Here is a 25,971-nt window from a genome sequence, read left to right as displayed (position 1 = left end):
TAATACGTCTGTACATATTATTATTATTACACCATAATACCATATAGTAATAACTAATAATGATATTATTGTTATTATTATAGGTACCCGCCGCGAAATCGACTCACTGTTTTCAAGTGTTGTTCAAACGGCGTGCGCGGGCGTGTGTGTTACGAATATTGTAATAATGGGTACACGTTATTATGGCAGCGATATTGTACGACCCCGCGCGAGCATGTGCACCGGACGCAGAGTCGTTTTTCCGGTCAAACGCAGTCGCTCCGTCGTCGGAAACGGTCTTCCGGTGCGCGATTGATCGCCTGGCTGACGTGCCGTAGCAATATAAATCGTGATTTTCTCAATTTCTCATCAATTTCAGTCCAACATGGCTAGCGAATCTTCCACTCGCGTTCTATTGGTCACTGCGAACATTGGGTCGATATTCGAAAATGTGAGTACCTACCTGTACATCCCTACCTATTGTTGTTGTTTTTGTTATTATTATGATTAATTATTATTATCCTTTCAAAAGTAATACAGAATATTATACTGTCTAATAATCACACTGCAGCCTTTCCTCTATAGCTCTTCTGAATGTTTTGATCAACTGATTTTTGCATCATCTACCTACCTACTCACCTATATTACAAACATTTAAAAGTAGCTAAAACTTACTCAGTTTTTATTATACATTTGTTATTAGTGAGTAAAACATTCAAATAGAGACAAAGAGAAGAAGTACTCACTAATCACTATTGGTATTTGCTCGGTGTTTTATTAATACCGAATAGGTAACTCTACAACCTACTTACTTACATATATCATCGAATGTGAAGTTATCCAGTCCTTAGTTATTTTCTTACACTGAATTTGTTAAGGTTTGGACTTTTGGAGTTCAAGTATTAAATTGTAATTATATTTGTTTACACTAATATAATATAGTACCTATATTTATGATAAATTAATTTACAGATAATGTATTCAAAACATTATTTAATGCAAAATCTGATCAAACAAGTTCAAATGAACATGAATTAAATACAATTATACATGAATATTAATCATAAATGTGATGTTAAAAAACTATTACTATATACCAATTACTATTCAATTTTATATACCTGGGAGATTTAGATTTTAGATGTCTCTAAAAAGTTGAAAATTACTTTTTTAAATTGTTATCAAAGTTGATTGTTATCAATTTTGATAACAACTGAATTAGATTTCTTTTGCTCAAGTAATTTATATATTTTAATTTTTAATATTTACAATTTTCTGTTTCAATAATCCAATTTCCTATTCTGAATAGGTCTGATCATTTTTTTAATAAGATTATAATCAATATTAATGTTCATAATATGGAACATCACCATTCATTGTATTTTAGACATTTCAATAACCTAATTTCATGAAAAGTAATGACTAATGAGTGACAAATTATTGTAATACTATACATTTACACAAAAACGATTTAGATCCTTAACATCTGATGTATATTTCCTAATAAATTATTAGATTTTAATTGGCACTAAGATAGTATAATTATCTCAAATCCGAATCGATCAATTCTTGGTTTTACATCTATAGCTCTGTAAACTTGATTAAAATTGTTATAGAAATAGAGTACTAGTTATTTTAAATTAATAACCTACATTTTAAGTTCTAAATATACATACTTAAATATTACCTCAAGTATATAATATTATACATTTAATACATCCAGACAAATTTTAGTTAAAAGTTGTATAAGGTGTATGCTGACATATCTACTGTTGGATGTTGCATAATTTAGTATAAAGTCTACCTTTGACTGTATAAATAAAATAAATGTATTTATTATATAATATTAATAATATTATGTTTAAACCAATTTATGTACATAATAATTTTACTTTTTGTATTGTACGTTAGGTATGTATAATTAAATTTAAAAATAAATAAATTGGAATGACTGTATTTAAAATATTCCAAAAAAATGTTTAGATTTCAATTGTCTAGACTTTTAATTTACCTTCCATTAGCTTTGCAATTATTCTTTATATGGGTACATATTGTATCATGTATATTTTATATCCAGTTTCAAGTTGGTTGGTCTTATTGCAATAGCTTTACTATAGTAGAACACAATAAAGCCTCTGACTACTGTCCCACTTTGCAGTTGGATAGCTACACCTTAGAAGCCCACAATAAATTACATCTGGTTTACCTAGTCAACATTTTTAATTAGTTTTACTTCTAATTATTCCATAACATGGTAATCTACTATTCTATTGAGATTTTAAGGATAATTTCAAGTCATCAACTAAAACATGTTTTTAAGGTTAGATACTTACTTAAAAGTTGAGATAATTTTGTTTTATTTTATTTTATAATAATTTGGTTGAACTAGTTAAAGAATACATAGAAAAAACAATAGGTAATCGCAAATATTTTCTTCTTTTTGAATAATCAATACAATTGCATTTTCATTAGATTAATAAAGATTCTAATTATAAGTTTAATTCCCATAATTGAATAATTTATTTTATTATGATTGAAATACTTGTTTCAGATAAAACAAAGCTTAAATAGAGTGAAATTTAATTTATCTTAAATTTAATATTAAGAGCTTAATAATGGTCAAAATATACTTTAAATGAATGTATAATCATTATAATGAACTCCTATTATTTTGGTGTTAAGTAATTTTATGTAGTTAAAGTATTCATGGATAATATACTTTATTAATTTATACTTAATAATCAAAAAAATGTAAAATTATAATCGAGTGGTATGGCAAATTATCAATAAATTATATTTTTTAAAACACGCGAAAAAAAATGTTAGTATTACTTTTTACTGCACCTGTTCTGATTTGTTTTGCGTACTCAGCTTTATAAAATAATATTTTAATTTAATGAATATTTGTTTTTATGCTATGTACATGGTGTAGAATAAAGATTAATTATTAATCTACCATCAACGGTGGCGGGTACCTACAATTAATTGTTGCGTATTAATAAATATAATCTAATGTTAATTAATTTCGCATTGTACATTTCTTAAGAAGAGTTTAATATAAAATTATCTTCGGAATAGTTATGACTATTTATTATGATTTATTATTCATGCCTAGAAGCGTTTTGTACTTAAAAAAAACATAAGAACTTATATGATGGGCACTAATATCTATGATATTGCTTGGAGAATATTTTATTTTAAGATTATTGCCTACATTAGGAGTACCTACGCAACTATACGCTCTACCCGCGTGCTTTTTCTCCATCCTACTAACGCATTACATATAGCAAATTATACGCTCTGGACAATTCATTGAACACTTTTATGTTTAATATTATACTGAATTGACCTTTTATCAAATTTAGAAATAAGAATATTATCTAATGAATATCTTAGGTTTTTTTCATACTTCAATTTTGAAGCGAGCTATGAGCATTTTAAATTGTAAAAACAATTTACAATCTTAAAAGGTAAGATCAGTCTTTTTAAAATTAAAATATGATTAAAAACTATGATATTCACTAGAATATTCTTAATTCCAAATTGGGTATTAGGTCATTCTAATATTAACCATAACAGAGTTAAATGGATTATTTAGAATAATATACAAATTGCGATGTTATGCGGGTGTAGCGTCTTCTGGCTTCTGAGGGATATAATATTATAACATGGTGTGTACTGTGTAGTAGGTATGTTACAACAGTTCACAGTATTCTATTAACAGAATTGGTATCTACACTCTACCATCTCTAAAGTATTCGTGTTTAATTAAATATTTATTTATATAATTTAATGCCATAATAAAACAACGTTTTTAAAAAAATGTACATTTTTTAAAAATTGTTATCGTTATTATTTTTGAAATTTTTGATAAGAGGAGACATGAAATGTAAAAACATGCATTTAAAATGCCATAAAATGTTTTATTTCAATGTACTTACCAACAGAAATGATAACTGCAATGTTTTATTAATTTATCGAAGAGTTTATGGTTTTTCTTCTATTTTTATTACAAAATCAATCAGTTTGTTTTAGATTCTAAGCGGAGAGACGAATAAATTAATTTTACTGTGTTGTGTGTGTATTTTTTTTTTTTTTTTGTATGTTTTATAGTGGAAAAAAATCTTCAACTTTGTGAGTGGTTTCTGATAACAAATTGGATCTAGTTGCGGTACTTTAGGGATTCCAAGTACTTTTGAAAATAATTGGTAAACAAAAAAAAATTAAAGAAAGACATACATTTTTCGCAAAACTAATTTTCGACCAAATCTGATTTGTTTCTTTATTGTAATGCAGAAATAAATAACTGTATAGGGACTTGACATTTTCACCAAATATTCATACAAGTATTTAGGTACTAGATATTATCATGTTATTATGTTCATAATATTCTCATTTCTTCCTTTGTCGGTGGTATATTTTAACTTTGTATTGTTTTTTTTTTTATTTATGTACGATTAAATTTTGGTTTGTGAGTAAAAAACTTAAAATTAAAAACAAAGTTTTTCATAAAATTTCCTTAAAAATATAACATAACAAAGTTTATTATTTGTTGTACAATTATTTTTTATGCTCGTCTCAAGTAAAACTGTTAACGACAATGAAATTCAAATTGAATTCACACATACAATAGTTATTTCTCGTCAAGACGTCAAACAATTTTTGGAATTTTGTTTAATTTAAAAAATTCAAATTACGGAAACTTTGATCATTTCCGCTGTTACTTAAATAGTTATCATTTTCTAAGCTCAATGCAATTTTCAATATAGTTAACTAAATTTAAGCTTTTTTCTATGTTTTTTATATCTAATAATTTTAAATTTTTAAATGTTTTTAGTTTATTCTTTAAATATTGATAATAAATGTTATGTCCGGCCAAAAACCTTAAACAAAGATCTCAAATAATTTGTTTATACGGTAGTTTAAAAATATTGAAAAAAATAAGCATTAAGCCATATTTTTGTTTTATTCACAACCGTTTGAAGTTAAAATGTTGACAAACATGATCAAAACCATGAAAATTTGAAAATTGTATTGTTGTTAAAAGTGTACCTATACAATTTTTAATATTTTTAATACTAATAAGTAATAGCTAAGATTTAAAAATATAATAGAACATTCCTCAAAGTTTTTTTTTATACATACACCTAAAAATCTCAAAAATACAAATGCAACATTTTTTTTCATGTTCAATAGTCATTATAAGTCAATACTATAATGTAAGAAATTGTAATGTTTTGTTAAAGTCTATATTATTAATTACTATACGCAAATGAAACTTTTCCAAATAGTGAGATTAATTTTAAGCTGCAAACCTACTTTGCAGCAGAACGAGTATCCCAATTTTGTTAATGCTTTGGTATACTGTAAAATACAAAATAAATTATTGTTTAAAATTATTTGTATTTTAAAAATGTATGAACTTTTAAATAATTATATTTTGAATTTTGAATCTATTTTGATACGATTGATGTGTCGAACCAGAATTCTAATTCAATTGAAAACCATTTATATTTTAGTTCATGTGTCATGCTTGAGTACCAAGTTCAAATCAGCAATAGAAATATATAATCCTATTATTGTATAAAATATAAATGTATGCTACCTATCTATAGTTGTATATTTCTATTGTAAGCTAGCGTATATACAATTACTACTTAGATTGTGTTTTACGATACTGTTGCATAACACACTTGACATATGATCCTTGCTCCCTTATTAAGTTATACGTTATAAACTTATAATAGTATATAACTTAGGGTTTCATTCACGCCCAAAAATATGTTTTATTAATTTAACCTTAAAATTATATCATAAAAGTTATGAATTATGACTTGATTTTAATTACTGTGTACCGTCATACGTATTGACTATTGAGTATAATTGCATTGTTCATTCGAGTTATTCCCTCAAAAATAAATAATTTCAATCAATTATTTTCAATTCTATTTGAAAAGCCATTTTTTTTATAAATTCCACGAAGCAGCTGTAGCTTTTCAATATTACCCATAGGCCGTAATTAATCGATACTATTATTTATATTTATAGTAATTTAGTATAGTGTAATAGCTTAAAATGATGGAACTTTGTCTATCTATTATAGGAGCCATTAATAATATGTGATGCACTTTTGTTTATGTACAAAACATGTTTAGTATGACGTTGATGTTGATTAGTTTCTAAAAGTTGTTTTGTTATCACCTTGATTAAAGTGTGTTATGAAAATAATCTATTGATAATTATAACTTATTAATGAATGCGGTAATATAGGTATGACGATGTTTCTGTCATATTGATATTGGAGCTGTACGTCATATGAAAATAGTTAAAAAGCCTATGGGTTTCTTTGTTACCTAATATTCCGAATTTCCTAGTTAAATTGTCTTTTACAAACTATAAACTTATGCCTATTTTAGGGGAAAAAATACAAAATTTTTTAAAAAATAATGTTTCTCGTTAAAAATATTAACATTTTGATATTTACTTAAAAGTTAAAACAGTCTATTATATATTTAAATTTTGTATTTTTTTATGGAAAGTATAAAATCTTATTAACACAAATTCCGTTTTAATTGAAAATAAGCTGTATATATGTGAGGCAATATAAACAAAAAATTGGATCAATTAACAATGTTGAGTCTAGAATTTAAATACAGTTGCAATGCTCTACATTTTGAAGTATTGAATATTTTGTTAGTGAAAAAAGATTGCTTGCTGCATCCAAATGAGACACACAATTGACATTATACAATTCAATTTAACTCACGTTGACCTACTGTCTACTATAGTTAATAGTTATTATCTGTAGGCTGTTGGATTTATTTCGAAAGGGAAGGGGCATTAATTAGCTTTATGCTTCTATGCTGTACAGAACTATATAAGTTAAAGTATTTACTAATTACGATTATATAAATAAATATTGCTAACTCTTGTATATCTATAATATGTTTTAAAGTAGTTGTATATACAAATTCAAGATTTTGAGGGGCGTTTCCGCTGCTACAGTGTTTTACAGTTAACCTAACCTAACGTTACAGCACTATAAACGTAAAACGTATATTGACGTGTGTATTTACCATTTTAGACTATCGTATTAAACAAATTACAAAATCGATTGATAGGTACTTCTGTTTTTTTGTACCTACTAATAAATATGTTGCTTCATAGATTGTGTTTTAAATATTTTATTAAACTCATACCAATAATAGGAACACTATACGTCTATACAAATTTTAACTCTGAATACTAGTTGAACAATAGTAGGTAATATAAAACTGAATATTTAACTTCACAAAATAGTGTTAAGAAATAAATTAAAAATAGATATTTCCTATAATCCTATAATTTTATATTTATGAAATGCGTCATATTATATTTATATTACGATTAATAATTTACTATTAACATTGAATTATTAAAATTCTTTGTTGAAATATCAATGAGGTATACGTATACTTATATTTCAAAATAGGTTAGTATTTTATTAATTACTTTTTAATTAAAAATATATGTTTTGACATACTTTACAGTTGACCTTAAAATAATTGTAGGTAGGTATTCTGGGCAAAGCGAATAATATTTAAGTTTTACATTTATGTCTTTTTTTTTTTTAGTCATTGTTACCTGCTATTATTTTTCGTAGTGAAGTGTTCCAAAAGTTTCAATATAAACCTTTATATTATCTTTATATTACCTTTTATGTTAGTAAATGTATATAATATTAAAGATATATTTTACGAATTTATATAATACTATAGAAAATTGATATTCATTCAAATTATCATTATACAATGTCTACTGATTAGAAAATACCAAATAAAACTTTCGGTTTCTGGCAAATTTAAATTAAAATAGTTAAATTTTGTACATTGAGTTTGGAGTTACCATATGATTGTTTTTATAAGGTCTAACAAATATTTATATTTAATTACGTAATATAAGAAAAAAAGTGAAAGTAAAAATAGTATGATATTTGTGTTTTGTGGAACCCAAATGTGGTTCTCGTGCCGTAAAAAAATTTACCGAGAACCAAATTTGGGTCTCACGGCAACATTAGAAAAAACTATAAAAACCCACATGGCTCTCGACCTGTTAATTAGAAATAACTTGTGTGCTTGAACTAAAATTATTTATATTTGTACGTGCAAACTTGTCCATGTACAGTTAAATAATGAATGTTGTAATGTAGGAGTGGGCCCTAATATGAATCACTTATAGATATAATATTGGTCTCATACTAAATCAATTTTTTTTTTGTCTCTTTTATCACGTTTTGGAGCAAGACATTTGCTTCACTATTTGAAATTGATCTGTTGGTATATCTGTAGGTAGCAACTTTAGGAACTACTTTAGCCTTTAGGTAGCAAAAGTATAAAATTCGTCTCCTAATATTTTTCTTATAATAATTGGAAAAAATTACAAAGAACCGCAAGAAAACGTAAATATTTACAGAATACCAGATTTTGTCAAAATAGATTTTTGCTGTAATGCAAAACATATTATGTAATTGTACTGACTTGACATTTTTCGCTGTTACGTATATATTTTATTTTTATATTGAACAATGAAATTTTCAAAATATTAGGTCATTTTAAGCTGTTTATGGCACGATTCTATTCCCAGCATTTACGTCGAACGTCGGTATTCACCTATATAAGTTAATATCAATAATATGTATGATTTAATATTTTAATCATCTCTATGATATAATTAATACGATGTTTTTGTCAACCTAGTTCAATCTGCTGTAGATACTGGATATTGTATTACTAATAGCTGTATAAATATATTCTATAAATCATGCTTGGAAATAAGTGCTGCACATACCGTCTCTGCTCAGAAATTTTTCGTATGCAATGAATTCTCATTGAATTCAAATTTAATACATTGAGATGATAGTACCTCAATCACGAAATACATTCGAAACCTACAACAGTGGTCTGCCTAAAAATATACATTTGGGGGGGGGGGCGCATCGCCCGATTGCGGCCCGTACATAAGTAGGTAGGAAATACGATTTTCAGTGGTTATCAAAATATAATAAATATCCTGTTGCGTCCGATACGTATTTTGATATAAATAATAATAATAATTATTATAGAATTCACGATTCACAAGATCACATATATTCGATGTGGGAATTTCCATTAAAGATAAAAAAAATAGGTAAACGTAAACTATAAGATAGCAAGGTTGCGTGGGACACAGTTGTATATTATGCTGTTACCTAATGCTTATTACTTTTTAAGTTAGTGTTGTCTAGTTCTTCGTTGTATAAAGTGTAAGTGATGGAAATGTACGAAATGTTAAGCGAGAAAGATAAACAAAATAAATAATAGTTTTGTATATGTATATATTTTACTGAAAATGTGTACAAACCCAAATTAAAAAATTAAAACATGGAAATATTTGATTTTGATTTTGTAAAAATAATACGTTTTAAAAATCTACCTCTAACACTATAATTTATTAATTAATTTACTATTTTACTATTTATTGATATTAATTTTATTTTACATATTTTTTCACTGTTAACAATTATTTGACTATATGACTATATTATATATTATTTTTGATGCATTTTAATAAAAATATATGGTTATAGAACTTTATTTTATTAATTATACGATATTTTTATTTTCTATGCATGGTGTCATTTTAAATATGTTTGAATTTTTAAGCAATTTATAGATATGTGCAGTGACACAATGTGACAATATTTTTTATGTTTTTCAATGTTACATTTTCGGTAAAAATGTTTAAAAATTGAATTTAATGTTCCTTAAAAGTTGAAATAAATTAATGGAATTAAAAAAAAAGTTAATCATGGTCCACAATTTCTTTTTATAAGCTTTTAATGTTAAAATGTTGACAAAATAATTACGAACATATTGCATATTATTTTGTAGGTAGTATAAAAGCTATAAAATGTTCAATTTTTATAGCTTATGATTAATACAATGTCCATTATTAGTAGTTTTTGCTAAAACCCAACATATAGGTATAACTGTATAAACACGATTTTATTTTTTCTTAAACTAAGATTAAATTAAACCTAGATAGATAAACCATTAACACAAAAAATGCATGTTAAAAATATTTGATAAATGACATACAAAGCTTGGAAAAAAATATTGATTGAAGAAGCTACTCATTAGTGACACTTCAATCTTCGATGATGAAAGTTATTTGAATTTAAAATGTTGACAACATTTAATATATAAACAAAAAAATTAAGATTTTAGTTATTTTGTTGTAATTCTTAAATATTATATAATTATTAATAACTATAGTAGTAAATACATTAATTAAATAATGTTTGTTGACAGACAGTCTCTGTTCTCTCTCCCCTACTTTACTTATTTTTTAACTTAAAAAATAAAAACTGTCGGTTCAATTTGTTTGTAATTAAACTTATTTAAACTTGAACATTTTTTATTTTCAGCCAAGTGTGATGTTAAAAATATGGACTGAAGAATTTTTAAACGTAAGTTAAAACATGTGTCTTAAAATAAATGATATTTTTAATTATAATATATAATAATATCTAATCTTATATTATTATTATTGGTAGTTAGTAACAATTGACTGATTAAATCATAAATTCATAATTGATTTAAACTCTAGACTGTGAGCAGATTGGATCCATATTTTATAGCCTTGCATTGTCAAGAGGTTGGTGGGAAAAATTATGAAGAAAGCATGAAACACGTCAGTTTTTTTGTTAGGTAATTAATGATTTTACAAATGATTTATTTATTTGTTCAAATTAAATAATTAATAATTTAAAATTAAATAGTTACAATTATTTGTTAAATAATTGCTGTTTATTTTGGTATTGGAAAAGACTACTTTTTAGTTTATTGCTGTACTTATTTTACTATTTAAGCACTTCAGTTATTTCAGTGTTTCTTATTCTTTTCAGCCTTATTGTTTCACAATTTACGACACCCTATTTTTTTAAACAAATTAAGTATTAACTTTCATTTGCTATAAACAGAAATAATTTCCTTGAACATGTATCATCAATATTGTAGACTCTAGTATTATACTATATCTAACAAAATCATTTGATGACTCCTAATTATCAATCATAATTTATGTAAATTTATTTGTGTTTGCAATTAGTTCATTAGCATAAATGTATTATAGTTTATGATTCAAAATAATTTATACAATTTTAATAATTTTGTATAGTAAAACTTAATTATAAGTTTTGAATCATGGTTTTTAGCATGAAATAACAATTAAATGTCTATACATTTTCATTTATACAATGCCTAATTGTGTGTTAACAATTTAACATAATATAATATAGTGAACAAATTATTTTCTATCATACATAACTTTGTATTTAGCAACACTATTTTTTTACATTTGCTCCATCAATTATAATAAATTAATAATTATTATAAAAGTTATAACTAATACACTAAAATATGAATTTTTAATATTTATTTTTTGTAATTAAAGTAATAAAATCATAATATGACTGAAATTAACAAGAATAATTCCAATGACTAACTATTAAAATGTGTTCAAGACTTATGTAAATAAATATTTAATTATGATGGTAATGATAATTATTATGTTAATGTTGAATAGTATTATTTTTAATTATTTTCAAAATCCAATAGATATTTAATTGATTAAAATTATAAATTATACAAAGAAATTGGGATTTTGGCTACTGGCTGTATTGATCATATAGAAGCTTGTTCGGGACATTCCTTTATGTATTAAATCATTTGAAATTCTATATTTTTGTGTGTGGTAAAATATTAATTAATTTGATTACAGTTTATTGATGACGAGCAAAGAATTAAGGATCTTCAACAGAGCCCAAGTATTTCTTGATGAAGAATTCACATCAGCAGAAAATTTTACAGTAACTAGCCAAATATAATTATTACGGTATATTTTTATTTTCGGTTTTCGAATGAAACTCATTTTTCGTTATTTTGAATATAATAAATCAATTCAACTAAATTACTAAACCATTTTTATTTCAAAATATTACTTAGGATTTTTAAAGCCTCAAAATTATTACTACATTAACTAGGTACCTATATGGTTAGGTTAAGTATTGAATTATACTTCATGTGTATTTATGTAAGGTTTTCGGGTGTTTTTTTTTTATTAAATATCATTATTTTTTATTAGTCTTTAGTATTTAGAACATACACATTGTTTTATAGTCAAATCTAAACATTTTTGTTGGATTGGGCTTGAACCAAGGAAGTGAGGGGGGGGGGGATCTAATAAATTTAAAAAACACATATTGTAACAAAAATTTAATTTGATTAACATAAAAATGTATATTTATACAAATTGATTCCGGACCTAGATTTCCATCATGAACACAACTTTCATTGGATAACTGTTATTTATACATTTCTATTTGATTATAATTTAATTTTATAATCCATTATTTTGCTTGTTGTTTTAAATATTATTTTATAAATATATAATTACAGTTCTATCTTTGTTATATAATTTAACGCATTAACTTTTATTTCTCTATCTTTCTTCCATACCTATTTGTTATTTAACTATATATTATTTTTATAATTTTTTAGGCTTTAGGGAACTTTTATTTTATACACGAAGCCATAAAAGAAGCATCTTTATGGGATTTTAATGGTAAGTAAATATATCTGTTGAATATTTTATTTTTATAAAATAATAATTATATTTATAATTCATTCACATAACATTATTTTTACTTTAAAATGTTGTAAAACTTTAGAACAAGAGTTTTTACCTGTCACCGAAAGAACCATATACTCTGGGAATATTGAACATGTTTCCACAAAAGAAAAGTCAAAATTTCCTCAAGAATTTTTTCCTGAGGTACCTAAGTGTTAAGTTTAAAAATATAGTTTGTAGAATTATTTCTAATCTATTATTATTATTCATTCATTTTTAGTGTAAATGGTCACGCAAAGGGTTTTTGAGAACTAGATGGAAGCTAAATGGTTCTGTATTTGATCTCATAAATATTCATTTGTTTCACGATGCTTCAAATTTTACTGCGATGCAATCTGTGAGTTAATTTTGTTTTAAATCTGTTAACAATTGTGCTCAAATAATATTGAATGCGTTTTTCAATCAGTAATTAGTCTAATATTACAATTAGATAAAACATTTTGGTGTATAAAATACTATAAATATTGAACAGCATTTATTAATAATATTCTCCAATCCTCATTGACCGGCATAATATATAGTTGGCTTAGTTTTTCTTTGTAATTATCATCCTGTATAGATACAAATTTCATCATATTTATAGATAGTAATTATTTTTTAATTTTCAGCACTCTTCTGTATATTCTGTCATGAGACAAAAAGCACTTGAATACACTTTAGAACGGTAAGGAAATTTATTGTAAATTAAAATTAAATAGTTGTTTTTCCTTTATTCACAATTTACGATCTACAGGACCCCATACCCAAGGGGCACAATTAATAAATGTGTTAAGGGTGGGATAAATTTGTATTTTAATATTAACTAACAATGTTAACAATAAGAAATACATAATATTTTTACTTATAAAATGTAAATATTTTCATTTTTAATAATTAAATTCATACTTTAGGTAATAAACGTAGTGATATTTATTGAACAATGATGTGTTTATTTGTGTGTTTAAAGACACTTTTATGACGAAAAAAATTCTTAGATCATCAACTTTTATGGAAATTTCTCGTAAAATTGGATCTAATCGGTACTTTTGGGAGGTCAAAAAAGAAAATTATCAGTACTTTTTAAAATAATCGAAAGCAAAGAATACAAACATTTGTTAAAATTGTAATTAAATTTAATTATTAAATAATTGTTTGATTATCAAGAAATTAGAATTTGTTTAGAATCATTTTTCATTTTGTATAGTGATTTATCATTGAATTCAAATTTAATACATCGATTACAGTACCCTCTCAACTGACTCCCTACTGTACAGAAGAGCTATAACTTACTTTCCACCTTTTTATTTTTTCACAGATTAACTATTTAATGCATAATTTATATAAGTATTTGTATATTAGTATTAATGAATTTTATGACTTTAGGTTTCGTAATTATGATTTTGGATTTGCTCCATTTTTTTTATTTGGAGATTTTAATTTTCGCACGGATACTAAAGCTGTCATAATGGTAAAATTCTTCATTGAACAATAGATAACTCTAATATACGTTTTAAATTATTGATTGTAATAAAATATTTTATTTTACAGAAAATAGTTGAGGGGTTAGACATGGTAAAAGATGATGTTGATAAAGATAACTTAGTTTTTCAGTATACAGACAATTCAAAAGAAGTAAGTGTTGACTCAATGGTTTTGTATTACATAGTAATATGTATGTAGAAATATTTTGTAATATGAATTTAAATATAAGACATTTTGACAATAATTTTGTTGTTTATGTTTTTAGGTTATTTTTACTCTAAGAAAAAAAGAATTTCGCCATTTAGACCATCAAAATACATTTATGTCAAAAAGTGGATCGTGGGTAATTACAATACATACATATATTAGTATTAATCTAAAGTGATAATTGATAACAATTCCTGTTTAGCATAATATATTAATATGGTTGGTTTGAGGGGAAGTGATGCATGTAGTTTGTGTGATCACCTATCGTTGTTTGGTTCAAAAAGGGGAAAAAAAGAAATGCTTAATTTATTTTTTATTTTAAATATCAAGTATATATTTTTGTCTATTTCCAGTTAAAAGATTTTGATCATGAATTAAAATCATTTGAAGAGCAATTATTTGAATTTCCTATTCATTTTCAACCGAGTTATCCATTTGAAGAAAATGAACACGAAGGAATGAACTATATGCAAACCAGGTGCCCAGCTTGGTGTGATAGGGTGGTTTTAAGTGCTGGTGCCAAACTTCTAATAAATGAAAAGGTAACTATCACATTAAAATTTTAAAGTTTATGATACTCGATATAAAATTTTTAAATTCTAAAAATAGTATCTATATTTTACAATATTATTATTAGCTTATAGGGCATACCTATTACCTACCATTAACCTAACCTTATACATGTTTACCATTATGCAAAATATCTCTTTAAACTTCAAATTAATTAATAAATTTGTGATATTATTGCAATATATTTTTCATAGAAAAGAATTGTTTCTAAATTTTAAAAAAATGTAGGGTTTGTATATACTATATACATCTTTATTATAATATTATTTACCATTATTTTGTTTACTATTATATTATTTCATATTGTACTAAAACACAAATAACACAACTGCTCCTAAAAATGTATTCTTACAACCAAAGTTATTATACAAAATAAATGAGTCATTGATGAAAATTATTAACTATAATCATAATATATTATTTTCATTTTCATTACCTATTATTTCAGGCGTTTGAAGAAGATAATTTTGGTGAAGTGGAATATGATCTTATTGGAAAGAAAACATGCATGGGAGATCATAAGGTATTTAAAAAATATTATTATTGTTTTTCCTATTAAGATATTTACAATATTGGTAACTGTTAAGACCAACATTTCATAAGTTATACATTTTTACAAGTTAAATTATGTAATTTTAAAAGATATTGATATTCATTAAAATATAAATTATTCATAATTGTTTTTTTTATTCTTATTTTGCTGTACAATTTGGTAAAATCCATGAATACATCATAGTTATTCATTTATCATAGAGATAAATTAGGGACGTCATACAACAGTATGTAAAATATTGCAATTTAAAAATGATTTTATTATCTCGTTTTAAAATTAATATAAATAAACTGACGTACAAACGCAGATAATATTTACACTTTCAAGTTTGATTCATTCTAATATTAAATTAATAACCCAAAATTGGTTTTGCTGTATACAAATTTGGTTTGTGTTTGTAAGACATCACACATTGTTGGTACTTGGTATTATGTCCTCTCAACATTATTTGTCAAATATTTTTATTCTAATCAAAGCAGCTATTGACTGTAATTAAAAACCATAGGTCAATTAATACTATTTTCATATTATTATTATTAATAATACTGTTTATATTATAGGTATTAGTTGCTACTTTTTGTATGTTCATATTATAATAAAAATTACGAATTGTTGTGTTTTTCCAGCCTGTATACTTGAAATGTGACATTATGAACAATGCAGGTATAGTGGACAGAGTGGATTGTGCTTGTAAGCTTAACCGTGTGCTTCCTGAAACCCAATATCCACTGCATGCTTTATTGGGTGATCATTTATGTGTAGATTCAAACGAATGTTGTATTCCAGTAGTAGATACAATTATACCAGATAATACTGTATTAGGTGAAGTTAATATCCCTCCAGCACCATCTACATCCGCAGGTGATAGTGAACTTGACATTGTATCTGTAAAAGAAAATTATACAGAAAGTCATTGCAAAACAAATAAATCGTTTAGTTGTGGATTTTTGCGTAAAAAAATATCTGACAAACATGGGACACATAAAAGTATATTTCCCGTACCCAATTGCATTTGCAAAACACACAAATGGAAATTTCCGACGATCATGCAAAAAGCTTGGAAGCATAATAGACGTATCAGGCTCAAGTCAATTCCTAGTTTCAATAATATGCCCTTACAAAGGTATCAAAGCCACCATAGTTCATCGGACGAAGATTGGTTTGAGGAAATTGCCGATGATGAAACTAATAATTGCGATGACAAGAAAAACAAATGCAATTCTAATTCAGACAAAACCCTCACTAATGCCGATAATTGTCCTATTAATTTTGACAATCAGTCTGATCAAGTAGCAACGAACAAATTTAAATGGTGTTCTTCTTTTGCATTTAGAAAATTTTGTGAGAAACGACCTTTAACAGAAACAAAGATAGCCCGTAGAGATCCAACAACTTCATGTCGTATTATATAATCAAATTATTTGGCCATACTTGACCTTAATTATGTATAAGATAATTGGAGATAACCTATTGAATTACTATACCTAACTATTACTTGATATGTACGTACATAAAAAAAAGATTGTATATTTTTATCGTGGTATGACTTGTGAAAAAATAACATGACTGTGTTGTACTTATACGGAACTGGGAAAATGGTAATCTGCTATAACTAATAAAATATAGTTTAGTTAAAAATAAATTGAAAAACAAAACAAAATAAAATCACCAAAAATTTTTAAAAATTTCATAATAATAATTTCTTATTTAATTTATATTATGTCTGAATAGAATAAAATGAAAAGAGTATAATATTAGGATGTTTAATTTTAGGCAATTGTGTATAGTAACATTATTAATTACTGTTTATTACTACCACATCATTGAAATGAACAATATGTGACTGTTTAACCCGTCCACATGCGCGTGGGGTATAAATTAATTCCAGCCGCTTTCTAACTAATTCTAATATCATTTCCTTGACTAAGATAAAGTTGAAATTTCATTAAGCTTTCTTAAAATAAGTATTCTATGCAATTATCTGTTTTACAATATTATGATTATGTTTATAGACAATGGTTTGGTTTATTTTTTTAAATTTTGAATAATGCATAACTATTATTATATTTAGAATATATAAGGATAACAAATTAATCCACGCGCATGGTTTTTATGAATAAACCCACATGCATCATAATGAGTTAATAATCTTTATCTTAAAAGTTAGTTATCTGACAATAAAACGAGCTTCAATGTTAACTGGCATAACTAGTTTTGCTGAATATATTATATTAATTGCTATGTTGCCCATAATAGGTCAAATTTAAAATAAAATGGTGTTCTACATGCATTTAATTTTTCACTTTGTTATCCGCACTATATAGGGTTTTTCTTATATATTAGATTACGTAGGTAATGACTTAATCAAAAATTAATACATAATAGATGTTATAACTTAATATTATAATGTGATACATAGTTTCAACTCAATGTGTTCCTATTAAAAACAATTAAAATGTATTTAAATATATGTGTATGTTTTTGCGCTTTTATGTATACTGAGCTTATAGAAATTTAGTCACTAACTTAGGATATTTGATCACTTTTTTTGTATTGACCAGTGCAGTTTGTGTTAATAATTGAGTTAAATAGATTAAAGACAAATAGCTATATATAACTATATGATTTCATCAAAATATTATATTTCAATAAATATAGTTTTTAAAATTAGTTGAATGTTATTACTATATCTTCATATATATGTGTATGTGTGATGCTCAGAACTGTTAGATGTTTAGAACTAATTTAACCATTAAAAATATTTTGTTCTTTAAACAATAATATAAATTTGCATTATTTGTCTTAACAATTCACCGGTGTTTGTAAAAAAGAAAATTTCAATGAAAAAAATTAAAAGTTGTCAACTATATATTTTGTATGAGTATTTTGAAGATCAATTACACTTAATATAAATAAAAACAAGGTTACTGATGATTAAAATTATACCCAAATATTATGAAAATTAACTTTTATTTTTCTAAGAACTTGTATAAAACAATAATGAAAATTCATTTAAATATTAATCATTTATTTTTTATAAATTTACTTTTATTCAAAATTTTAAAAATATTACGTCCTCCCTCCCCCCCCCCCCCCCCCCCCCCGAAAAAAAGTTGTTACATTTTGTATGTCATAATTCATAAAATGAGTACTGAAAACTTTATCATTTTATATAATATGGGAGAGTTTAAAAGTCCAGGGAAACCTTTGATGTTGACTCCTCTGTAATAAAATATATAAGGATAAAAAGCATATTTTTCTAAATGTTTAACTTATGTTTTTGTAATACAATAGTATGGAAATATTCTAAACTTTCCTGGTTCAAAAAACTTGAAGGAACTATTAATTTAAATTAGGTGCCAAACATTTTGTATTGAAAGCCAGTAGTTATTCAGATAATCTAGAATTGGAAGAGATATTTGATTTAATGACTAACCAACGATATTTCTTGATTTTGTATGACTTGTACCAAGCATAAAATATATAACATGCATCAAGTATAAGCAAATAAACATTCTTCACCTCTATTTATTTATTTATATTTATATCTATTCTATCAGCTTCTTCATATGAATTATAATTTGTTTTCTTTTTTATGATTTTGTTAATTATTTGTTGGTACCTTAATAGCGTATTTCATTTTTTTTTTTTATGCACACATTTTGTATTGAACTATTAATTATTTGTTTGTATTGCACTTTGATTATTTTTAGTTGATTTTGTATTTTTAATTTTTAGAAAATGTTGATTTACTATAAAACACTTAATAAATAGTGGACGCACTGAGCACAAGTGAACTGTTTTTGTTTTTCAGTATGTTAAACTGTTTGATTTTTATGATTTTAAAAGGTTTTACAGAAGTAAATGTCTGGGAAAGGACATTGTTTGACTCTAAACTTCCCGATGACAAGAACTTCGTTCACTTAAAGGAGACTACTGTTTAAATCAAGAAATAGGTAAACATTATTTTTAGATATTATCTGATTAAAAAATTATTTATAGATATTATCAGATTATGATAATTATATTCATTACCTATTTAAAATACATTTTAATCTGAGATTTCCTTTCTAGTAAGCCTGGTAAAATATCTTTTTGAACAGTTTATTATTTGATTTACATTTTTAGTGATAAAACTTAAATTTATTTAAATGTAATGTATAAGTTAATATTTCATCTTATCATTTTATGCAGATATATCACTTAATAGTTAATATTGTGTTAAATTGAGTTTCTAGCTAGTTACAATTTCATGCTTTATGTTTACACTATCCAATTATAATAATTCATTTAAATAATAAAAAATAAAATTTGGAGTACAAAATGTGCATTGAATAGGTTAAATTAGTATTGTCAATTATTTCGATAACTACTATTACATACAATTTGAATGTCTAATTAAATGTATTATTTGCTTCGTATCTTATATCTAAAACACTAATATATAGTAATTGCCTACCTAAACCATAATAGTTAGACTACACAATTTCTTAAGCATATTAATTAATTAATAAATAATGATCATTATTACATTAATTTGTCATCGAATTTAAAGTTTAATGCTTTTTATATGCTGTCATCTGATGATTTGGTAAATATTATTTCTGATATTCATTGCTTATATTTATTGTCTTATAATCAGAGATCTTCTTAGAACTTAATAGGTAATCAATGATATTAAACGACAATATGTGTCATATATATGGTTACAGGTGATTTACCAAGCATGCTGATCTTCATTGTATCTTTTAATAATGAATTTATTCAAATTCTAATTTTTGGAATTCTTAAATGTACTCAGACAATTTTTTTGAATTCTTGAATTTTTTCATACTACTTAAGGAGCATTTTGTGGCAATGGAAACGTCTGTTTTTCAAACCCAAATTCCCCTTTTTTTAAAATATTGTTTAGAGGATAATTATTTTGAAATTTTTTATGTACATTGTACATAATTCAAAACTTGAATGAGTAGTTTCTTGATTATTAAAAGTTTGTTCTAAGGATAAAAGGCCTTTAAAATGGTTTTACAATAAGTAATTTAAAACAGACCTAATATTGGAACTAGTATTTATTATTACACTGGCCATTTTTACAAATTATTATTGTTGATAGATTATTACTAATGACTAAAATTTTAAAATCACCGTAGCCCCCATGTCTTACTTTCCAATACCAGCATCATTTTATCTTTAGAACACAAAGTTAAATAACTCATAATGTACTCGTACGAATATTGATTCTGATCAGGGGCGGACTGGGAATAAAAATTGGCCTCAGGGAAACAGGCAATTTGGCTTAAATTTTCACAGGCCCAGGCGGGGATCACCCACCCACTACCCAAGCCTGTCCACCCTTGATTATGATACGTAACATTTTTCACTAAAATTATCCACTGAATAATTTACAGTTGAAAAGGGGTGTTATCATTTGAAAAAACAGAAGTTTGCGTCTCCACAGGACCCTCCTTACTAATACAACAAATCTCAAGAATATGATGGTCCTTTATGTATATTTAAAAATGCCAAAAATGTCCACCGCCTGTATACGTAATTTTCTCGCAATAATTATTTGTTTAGTTTAATTAAATTAAATATTAGGATCAAATTTTATCACTTGCTGTGTGAAGGTGAATTTATAACAACATAAAGTTAATCCCCTCCCAAAAATCTTTTTTTTTATTTTAAGTTTTATAAATAATTTATGAAACTCCGGTACTTAGGTTCAATATCTAATTATTTATTTTATTTTTTTGAACAATGTTTATTCAATGCACCTTTTTATTAATTTAATTTTGCTATTACATTTTTTTAAAATCTATATAGAACATTACAGCCCTCTCCACTTAAGTCGTCCTCTAGTTGTGTCAATGAATATAATGCGATCACGCGTTTATTTATCTAATAAATAAATTGTATTTGTTTTAATTACTTACTAGCCACTTACTTTATACTTGGATGGTGTTACAAAATAGTACCTACCTACTTTTAAAATTGAAATCAGCATAATATCCTAAAAACGGAGTGACCTAGACAATTTTTCAGGTTGTATAAATCCTTAATGTTCGACCCATATGCCCATATCGGTATTGAATACGTGGTATGGTAGAATGTAATAATTATTTTTTCAACAATATGTCGATACCTATAGAGAAAATGTTCTTACAAAATGTAACGTGTTTACTATTTATTTGATTATCAGGTATAATGTCGTAAATGAAATACAATACCTTAAACACGAAAAGTTTAGCTGTATAATACAAATCAACGTGCATATACGATGTACATATAGTAAATAGTATACGTCATATATTCAGATAACTATGTACTACGATATGTACATACACAGACATACCTACTGGTTAATACAATAATAATATAATATTTACTAGGTATGATAACATAATATAATATTATATATTTATTATTTCAACGTTTTAACTTGTGTATTACGTAGGTATCTATCATAGGTACGTATATATATCGTATAAATTATTAACTATAGTTAACTATTTTGTGTATAGTCGCCTGCAAATTAAATTAAATTAATGAGAATTAGTTCCTTTATTTTACTTATAATGTCTAGTAGTCTTCTCCGTGCATAGGCTGTGTGTTTATTCTGCATTCTATTACGTTCATAATATTATACTTTTTCCTATTCGAATTAAATTTGGCTGTACAATATTTACGTAACTGATTAACAGCGTGTTATTAGTATGTGTTACGACGTCAGACGCATGTATAAATTACAAGTTCAATTTCAATTAAACGAATTGTGGCTAAAAATTTTGTTGAAACAAAACAATAAAAAAAAAATATTATTATTATGACATAAATGTAATTGTAATATTGAGATTATGTATTAATATTTAAAATTATATATTTGAGCGATTTTATTGTCGTTATTCATTATGAATAATATAAAAATTTGATGAAATTTAAAGTACTCATGTAGCCATGTAAGTAATTAATTGTTTTGCATCAAAACTTTCCGTTAGGATTGATTATTAATTGGTTTTAAAAATAATTGTATACAACTAGATGGTGCGCTGGTAAAAAGGAATATGTCAAAATCACTGCTTTTCAGGAAACGAAAAAATAAAAATATAGTATCATTTCTGCTTAATGTGCAAAATTATTGATTTTTCATTTTTTCACAGATGATTTGAAATGTAAAAAAATACAAAACTCATGATGATGAAAACTACGTATAGGAGCAGATACGTAACGTAAAATAGTAGAAAAAATAAAAATTGATCCTTTTACCAGTGTACCGCCCAACTAAACATAGATACTAATATTTGTAGTTGCTGTTAAAATAAATAGTATTATATTATTTTGCTACGCACGGATGTCGCGGACAATTTTAAGTTTGAAAATTTTACCTAATAATAATAATAATTATTATTATTATTATTATTATTACCACGTTGTTCACAATTTACAGCTGATATTATTTGATATATATAGGTACCTAGGCTTGTAATTATTTTTAAAATCGATTTTTAGACTCACGATATCGATTAATACATAATGCGTATTATGTATTATATTTCTTCAATGTCCAATGTCCATTGACGTCTAATAATATTATAGTCAAATAATTAATATTGTGTACATAACACGCATCATAGGTATTATTGGTACCTTTATATGCCGTCCAGAATTCTTAAAGTTTCGAAACAATAATAAAGGATTCATCATGTTATCAAAGCGATAAAAAGACCTCAAACGCCTTTAAATATAGGTATTATTAATTTACCTTTCTATTTACAATATTATTATATTATTATACAGTATATTCGGCCACAAAGTCCACTGCGCATATTGTCTGCATACTATGCGAAATTGATATATTTTGATGTATCGCGCAAATGTTATGTCTCATATATTAATAATATTATAATAATATCGTAAGTCGGTAGGTATCTATCTATATTTATTAATTATTATCGTGTATATACATATTATACTACACATTTAATCTGTTATTGATGTTAAATAATTTAAATTATTAGGATTATTACAACGCGGCGTTGCATCACTTCTCATTAGACTTTAACTTTATTTATCAATGAGTAGAATTTATGTAGGTACGTAAGAATGGTATTAAGCTACCTACATATTATATTGGGTATGTCCTGCAGGGGCGGCTCCAGCGACATGGTTGGTGGGGAGTGGGGCGGGGGTAAGTCATAATTTTCAGAAAGCTTTCGTTGTTGTAATATGTTTTTTGTAATTTTGTTGTTATCAATAAACAATTACTGGGTAAGAAATTAAAAGGTAAACTTTCAAGGACCCCCCCTCCTTGGAGCCGCTCCCGCGTACGTTATGGATTTTATTCACATCACACTTGTGGTCAGTATAATTGACATATAATATAGGTAGATAAATATATAATATATTGTATTATAATGCCACCATTTCGATTTTGAACGAAAGGCGGTCACTCGTATTTTTTACCTATTAGTTATTACTTATTACCTAATATTATTATTATTTATTTGTCATTATACCTATACTCATATCGTTCTATGCGGTTATGATTAATTACTATTATTGTATATTTTATTTATTTGTTTTATTGTTATAGTTTTATTATTATTATATTATTTAATCGTGGCGATTCACGCATTAGCCACACACTGATGTAAGCAGATGTGTGAAAATTTATTATATGTACCTACCTATAGCCTATACGACGTGATCGTGAAAACTATGTACCTATTTCGCATAGGAGAAAGATTTAATCAAAACGGTATACGGTGACAATCAAATATTAATTAAAATGTACAATTACGGTACGATATATTATATGTATTGTTTTGAAAATCGTTTATTTCCACGCACTTTCTGATACCTACCTATCTAATATAATATTATGTATACGACATACGTGTTTGTTAATTATTTCGTTTTTAAAATCATATTATTATATATTAAAGTATTAAACTATTATACTATATCGATATAGTTAATTGTGACTATATAGTGTTAATTTTAAGTATGTATTTATACACACCTATATAATATACAGTATATATACTATAAACCTGTCCTTTATATGTACCTTATACCAACTATTGTATTTGTTGTATTAATAAAATGTTAAATGATAAACATTAACTGTTTTGTATCGATATGTTTAATTTTGTTTAGTGATTATAATGGATAATTTGGGTATTGCAATATGCCAATATTGTAAATTTGTAACATATGCTTATCGGTTCATGGACGGCACGCACAACAATCGTATCTACTTTTCACCAGATGCAGAATCTGGGGGGTGAAGTAGTATCATTTTGCACCTTCAGAGTTTAAAACCAAATATAGTCATGTAGCCATGTAGGTATCATTGTCTTAAGTTTTAGGACTTCAAATTTTATAAATTTAATCACGCAGCTTTGATTAGGTAGAACACTTAATGTTTGTCCGTAAACAATTTTAAATGTCCAAGATTTTTTGATCTAGGCAAGTAGTATTATAGGTTTGTTTTTGTCCTACGCATTTTAATACTTTTACATTTGCGGGTTCTGTGTTTTGACGAATTTTGTCATAATTTTAATTTTAAGCGGTTATGAAAAAAAATGTTGTGTCTAGGAATGTATTTTTGATTTTGTATTTTCTGTGTCTAAAAGGAAAAATTCATGAGGAACTTGGTATTAAATGTTCAATGTTTTTGTCTCGCAAACAAAAATTATATCATACCTAGATAAGAAATCGAAAAAATGTCGAAAGTTTCAAACATCTAAATCAAAAAAGCATAAATACTTTGAAAAATTTATCATATCTCCTAAATGTTATTGTGAAGATTTTAAGTTGTTTATTTTTGGATTAAAACAAAAAAAGTACTAATAGAAGGGGTACTCTGAGGACTCAAGTTTATATGCTTCCTTATATCAAATTAATAGACTATTATGCTCCCCCCCTACATCACACTCTCAAACGTAAAATGTTTCATAACTTATCATACTTACTTTAAAAGTTTCAACTATAAGCGAAGTTAGGTAGTAGATTATTCCAGGAAATTAAGTTATCTGGTTATATGCTAAAATTATAAGATATTCCTATTGATGAAAGCATTTCATGGAGTTGGGAATTTTTTTCGCAGTTAAAACATTATTTCACTACTTTTATAGTCCTCCTTATAATTCTCAATTATGAGTTTTCTTTCAGAAAAAAGGTTAGATAGATTTTATCATTGATAAAAATGTATAATTGTAAAATAAAATGAAGTCCGGTTTAAATATCCTACCCAATATTCTCTGTATAAAAGTATAATACACTTACGTTACTTGGGATATTTATAAAATATAAAATTATTGAATATATTAATCTGTAGAGAAATCTGTAAGATTCACTTAACAATAACAATATGATAGACGATAGTTGATAATTTACCAACAATACTAGCTAAGTAAATAAAAATGAACATTAGGAAACAATTTTATACACACATAGGCAGGCGGTAAACAATTAAAAAATGTATTCATCAA

The 25,971-nt window shown here is 25.5% G+C and overlaps 1 protein-coding gene across 5 annotated transcripts; it reads left to right on the top strand.

Moving 5' to 3' along the window:
- Positions 1-82: 82 nt before the first annotated feature.
- Positions 83-24,597, top strand: LOC111028417 (type I inositol 1,4,5-trisphosphate 5-phosphatase). 5 transcript variants are annotated; one of them, XM_022307061.1, is made up of 17 exons: positions 91-430; positions 10,424-10,465; positions 10,606-10,706; positions 11,779-11,866; positions 12,558-12,621; positions 12,728-12,831; positions 12,908-13,024; positions 13,296-13,351; positions 14,050-14,134; positions 14,215-14,298; positions 14,414-14,491; positions 14,709-14,897; positions 15,374-15,448; positions 16,105-16,141; positions 19,328-19,434; positions 20,121-20,142; positions 22,636-24,597. In XM_022307061.1, exons 1-15 carry the CDS (start codon positions 365-367, stop codon positions 19,420-19,422), a joined length of 1,281 nt encoding a protein of 426 aa, XP_022162753.1. In that variant the 5' UTR covers positions 91-364; the 3' UTR covers positions 19,423-19,434; positions 20,121-20,142; positions 22,636-24,597. The 5 variants fall into 5 exon arrangements, with proteins under 5 accessions (XP_022162749.1, XP_022162753.1, XP_022162751.1 ...); XM_022307059.1 differs by lacking the exon at positions 20,121-20,142 and having other exon boundaries at positions 21,678-24,597; XM_022307060.1 differs by lacking the exon at positions 20,121-20,142 and having other exon boundaries at positions 22,636-22,648.
- Positions 24,598-25,971: the final 1,374 nt, after the last annotated feature.

This window comes from Myzus persicae, unplaced genomic scaffold (assembly GCF_001856785.1).
Source record: "Myzus persicae strain clone G006 unplaced genomic scaffold, MPER_G0061.0, whole genome shotgun sequence".
NCBI classification, from domain to species: domain Eukaryota; kingdom Metazoa; phylum Arthropoda; class Insecta; order Hemiptera; family Aphididae; genus Myzus; species Myzus persicae.
Note: the sequence above shows the minus strand (reverse complement) of the source record. Positions and strands in the feature narration are given on the sequence as shown.

Bases quoted from the DNA above. Each gene is read 5' to 3' on its own strand.
- LOC111028417 (XM_022307057.1), top strand. From the start codon at position 365: ATGGCTAGCGAATCTTCCACTCGCGTTCTATTGGTCACTGCGAACATT. The intron at 11,867-12,557 runs GTAACTAGCCAA...ATAATTTTTTAG, and splicing joins CATCAGCAGAAAATTTTACA to GCTTTAGGGAACTTTTATTT. The intron at 12,832-12,907 runs GTACCTAAGTGT...ATTCATTTTTAG, and splicing joins CTCAAGAATTTTTTCCTGAG to TGTAAATGGTCACGCAAAGG.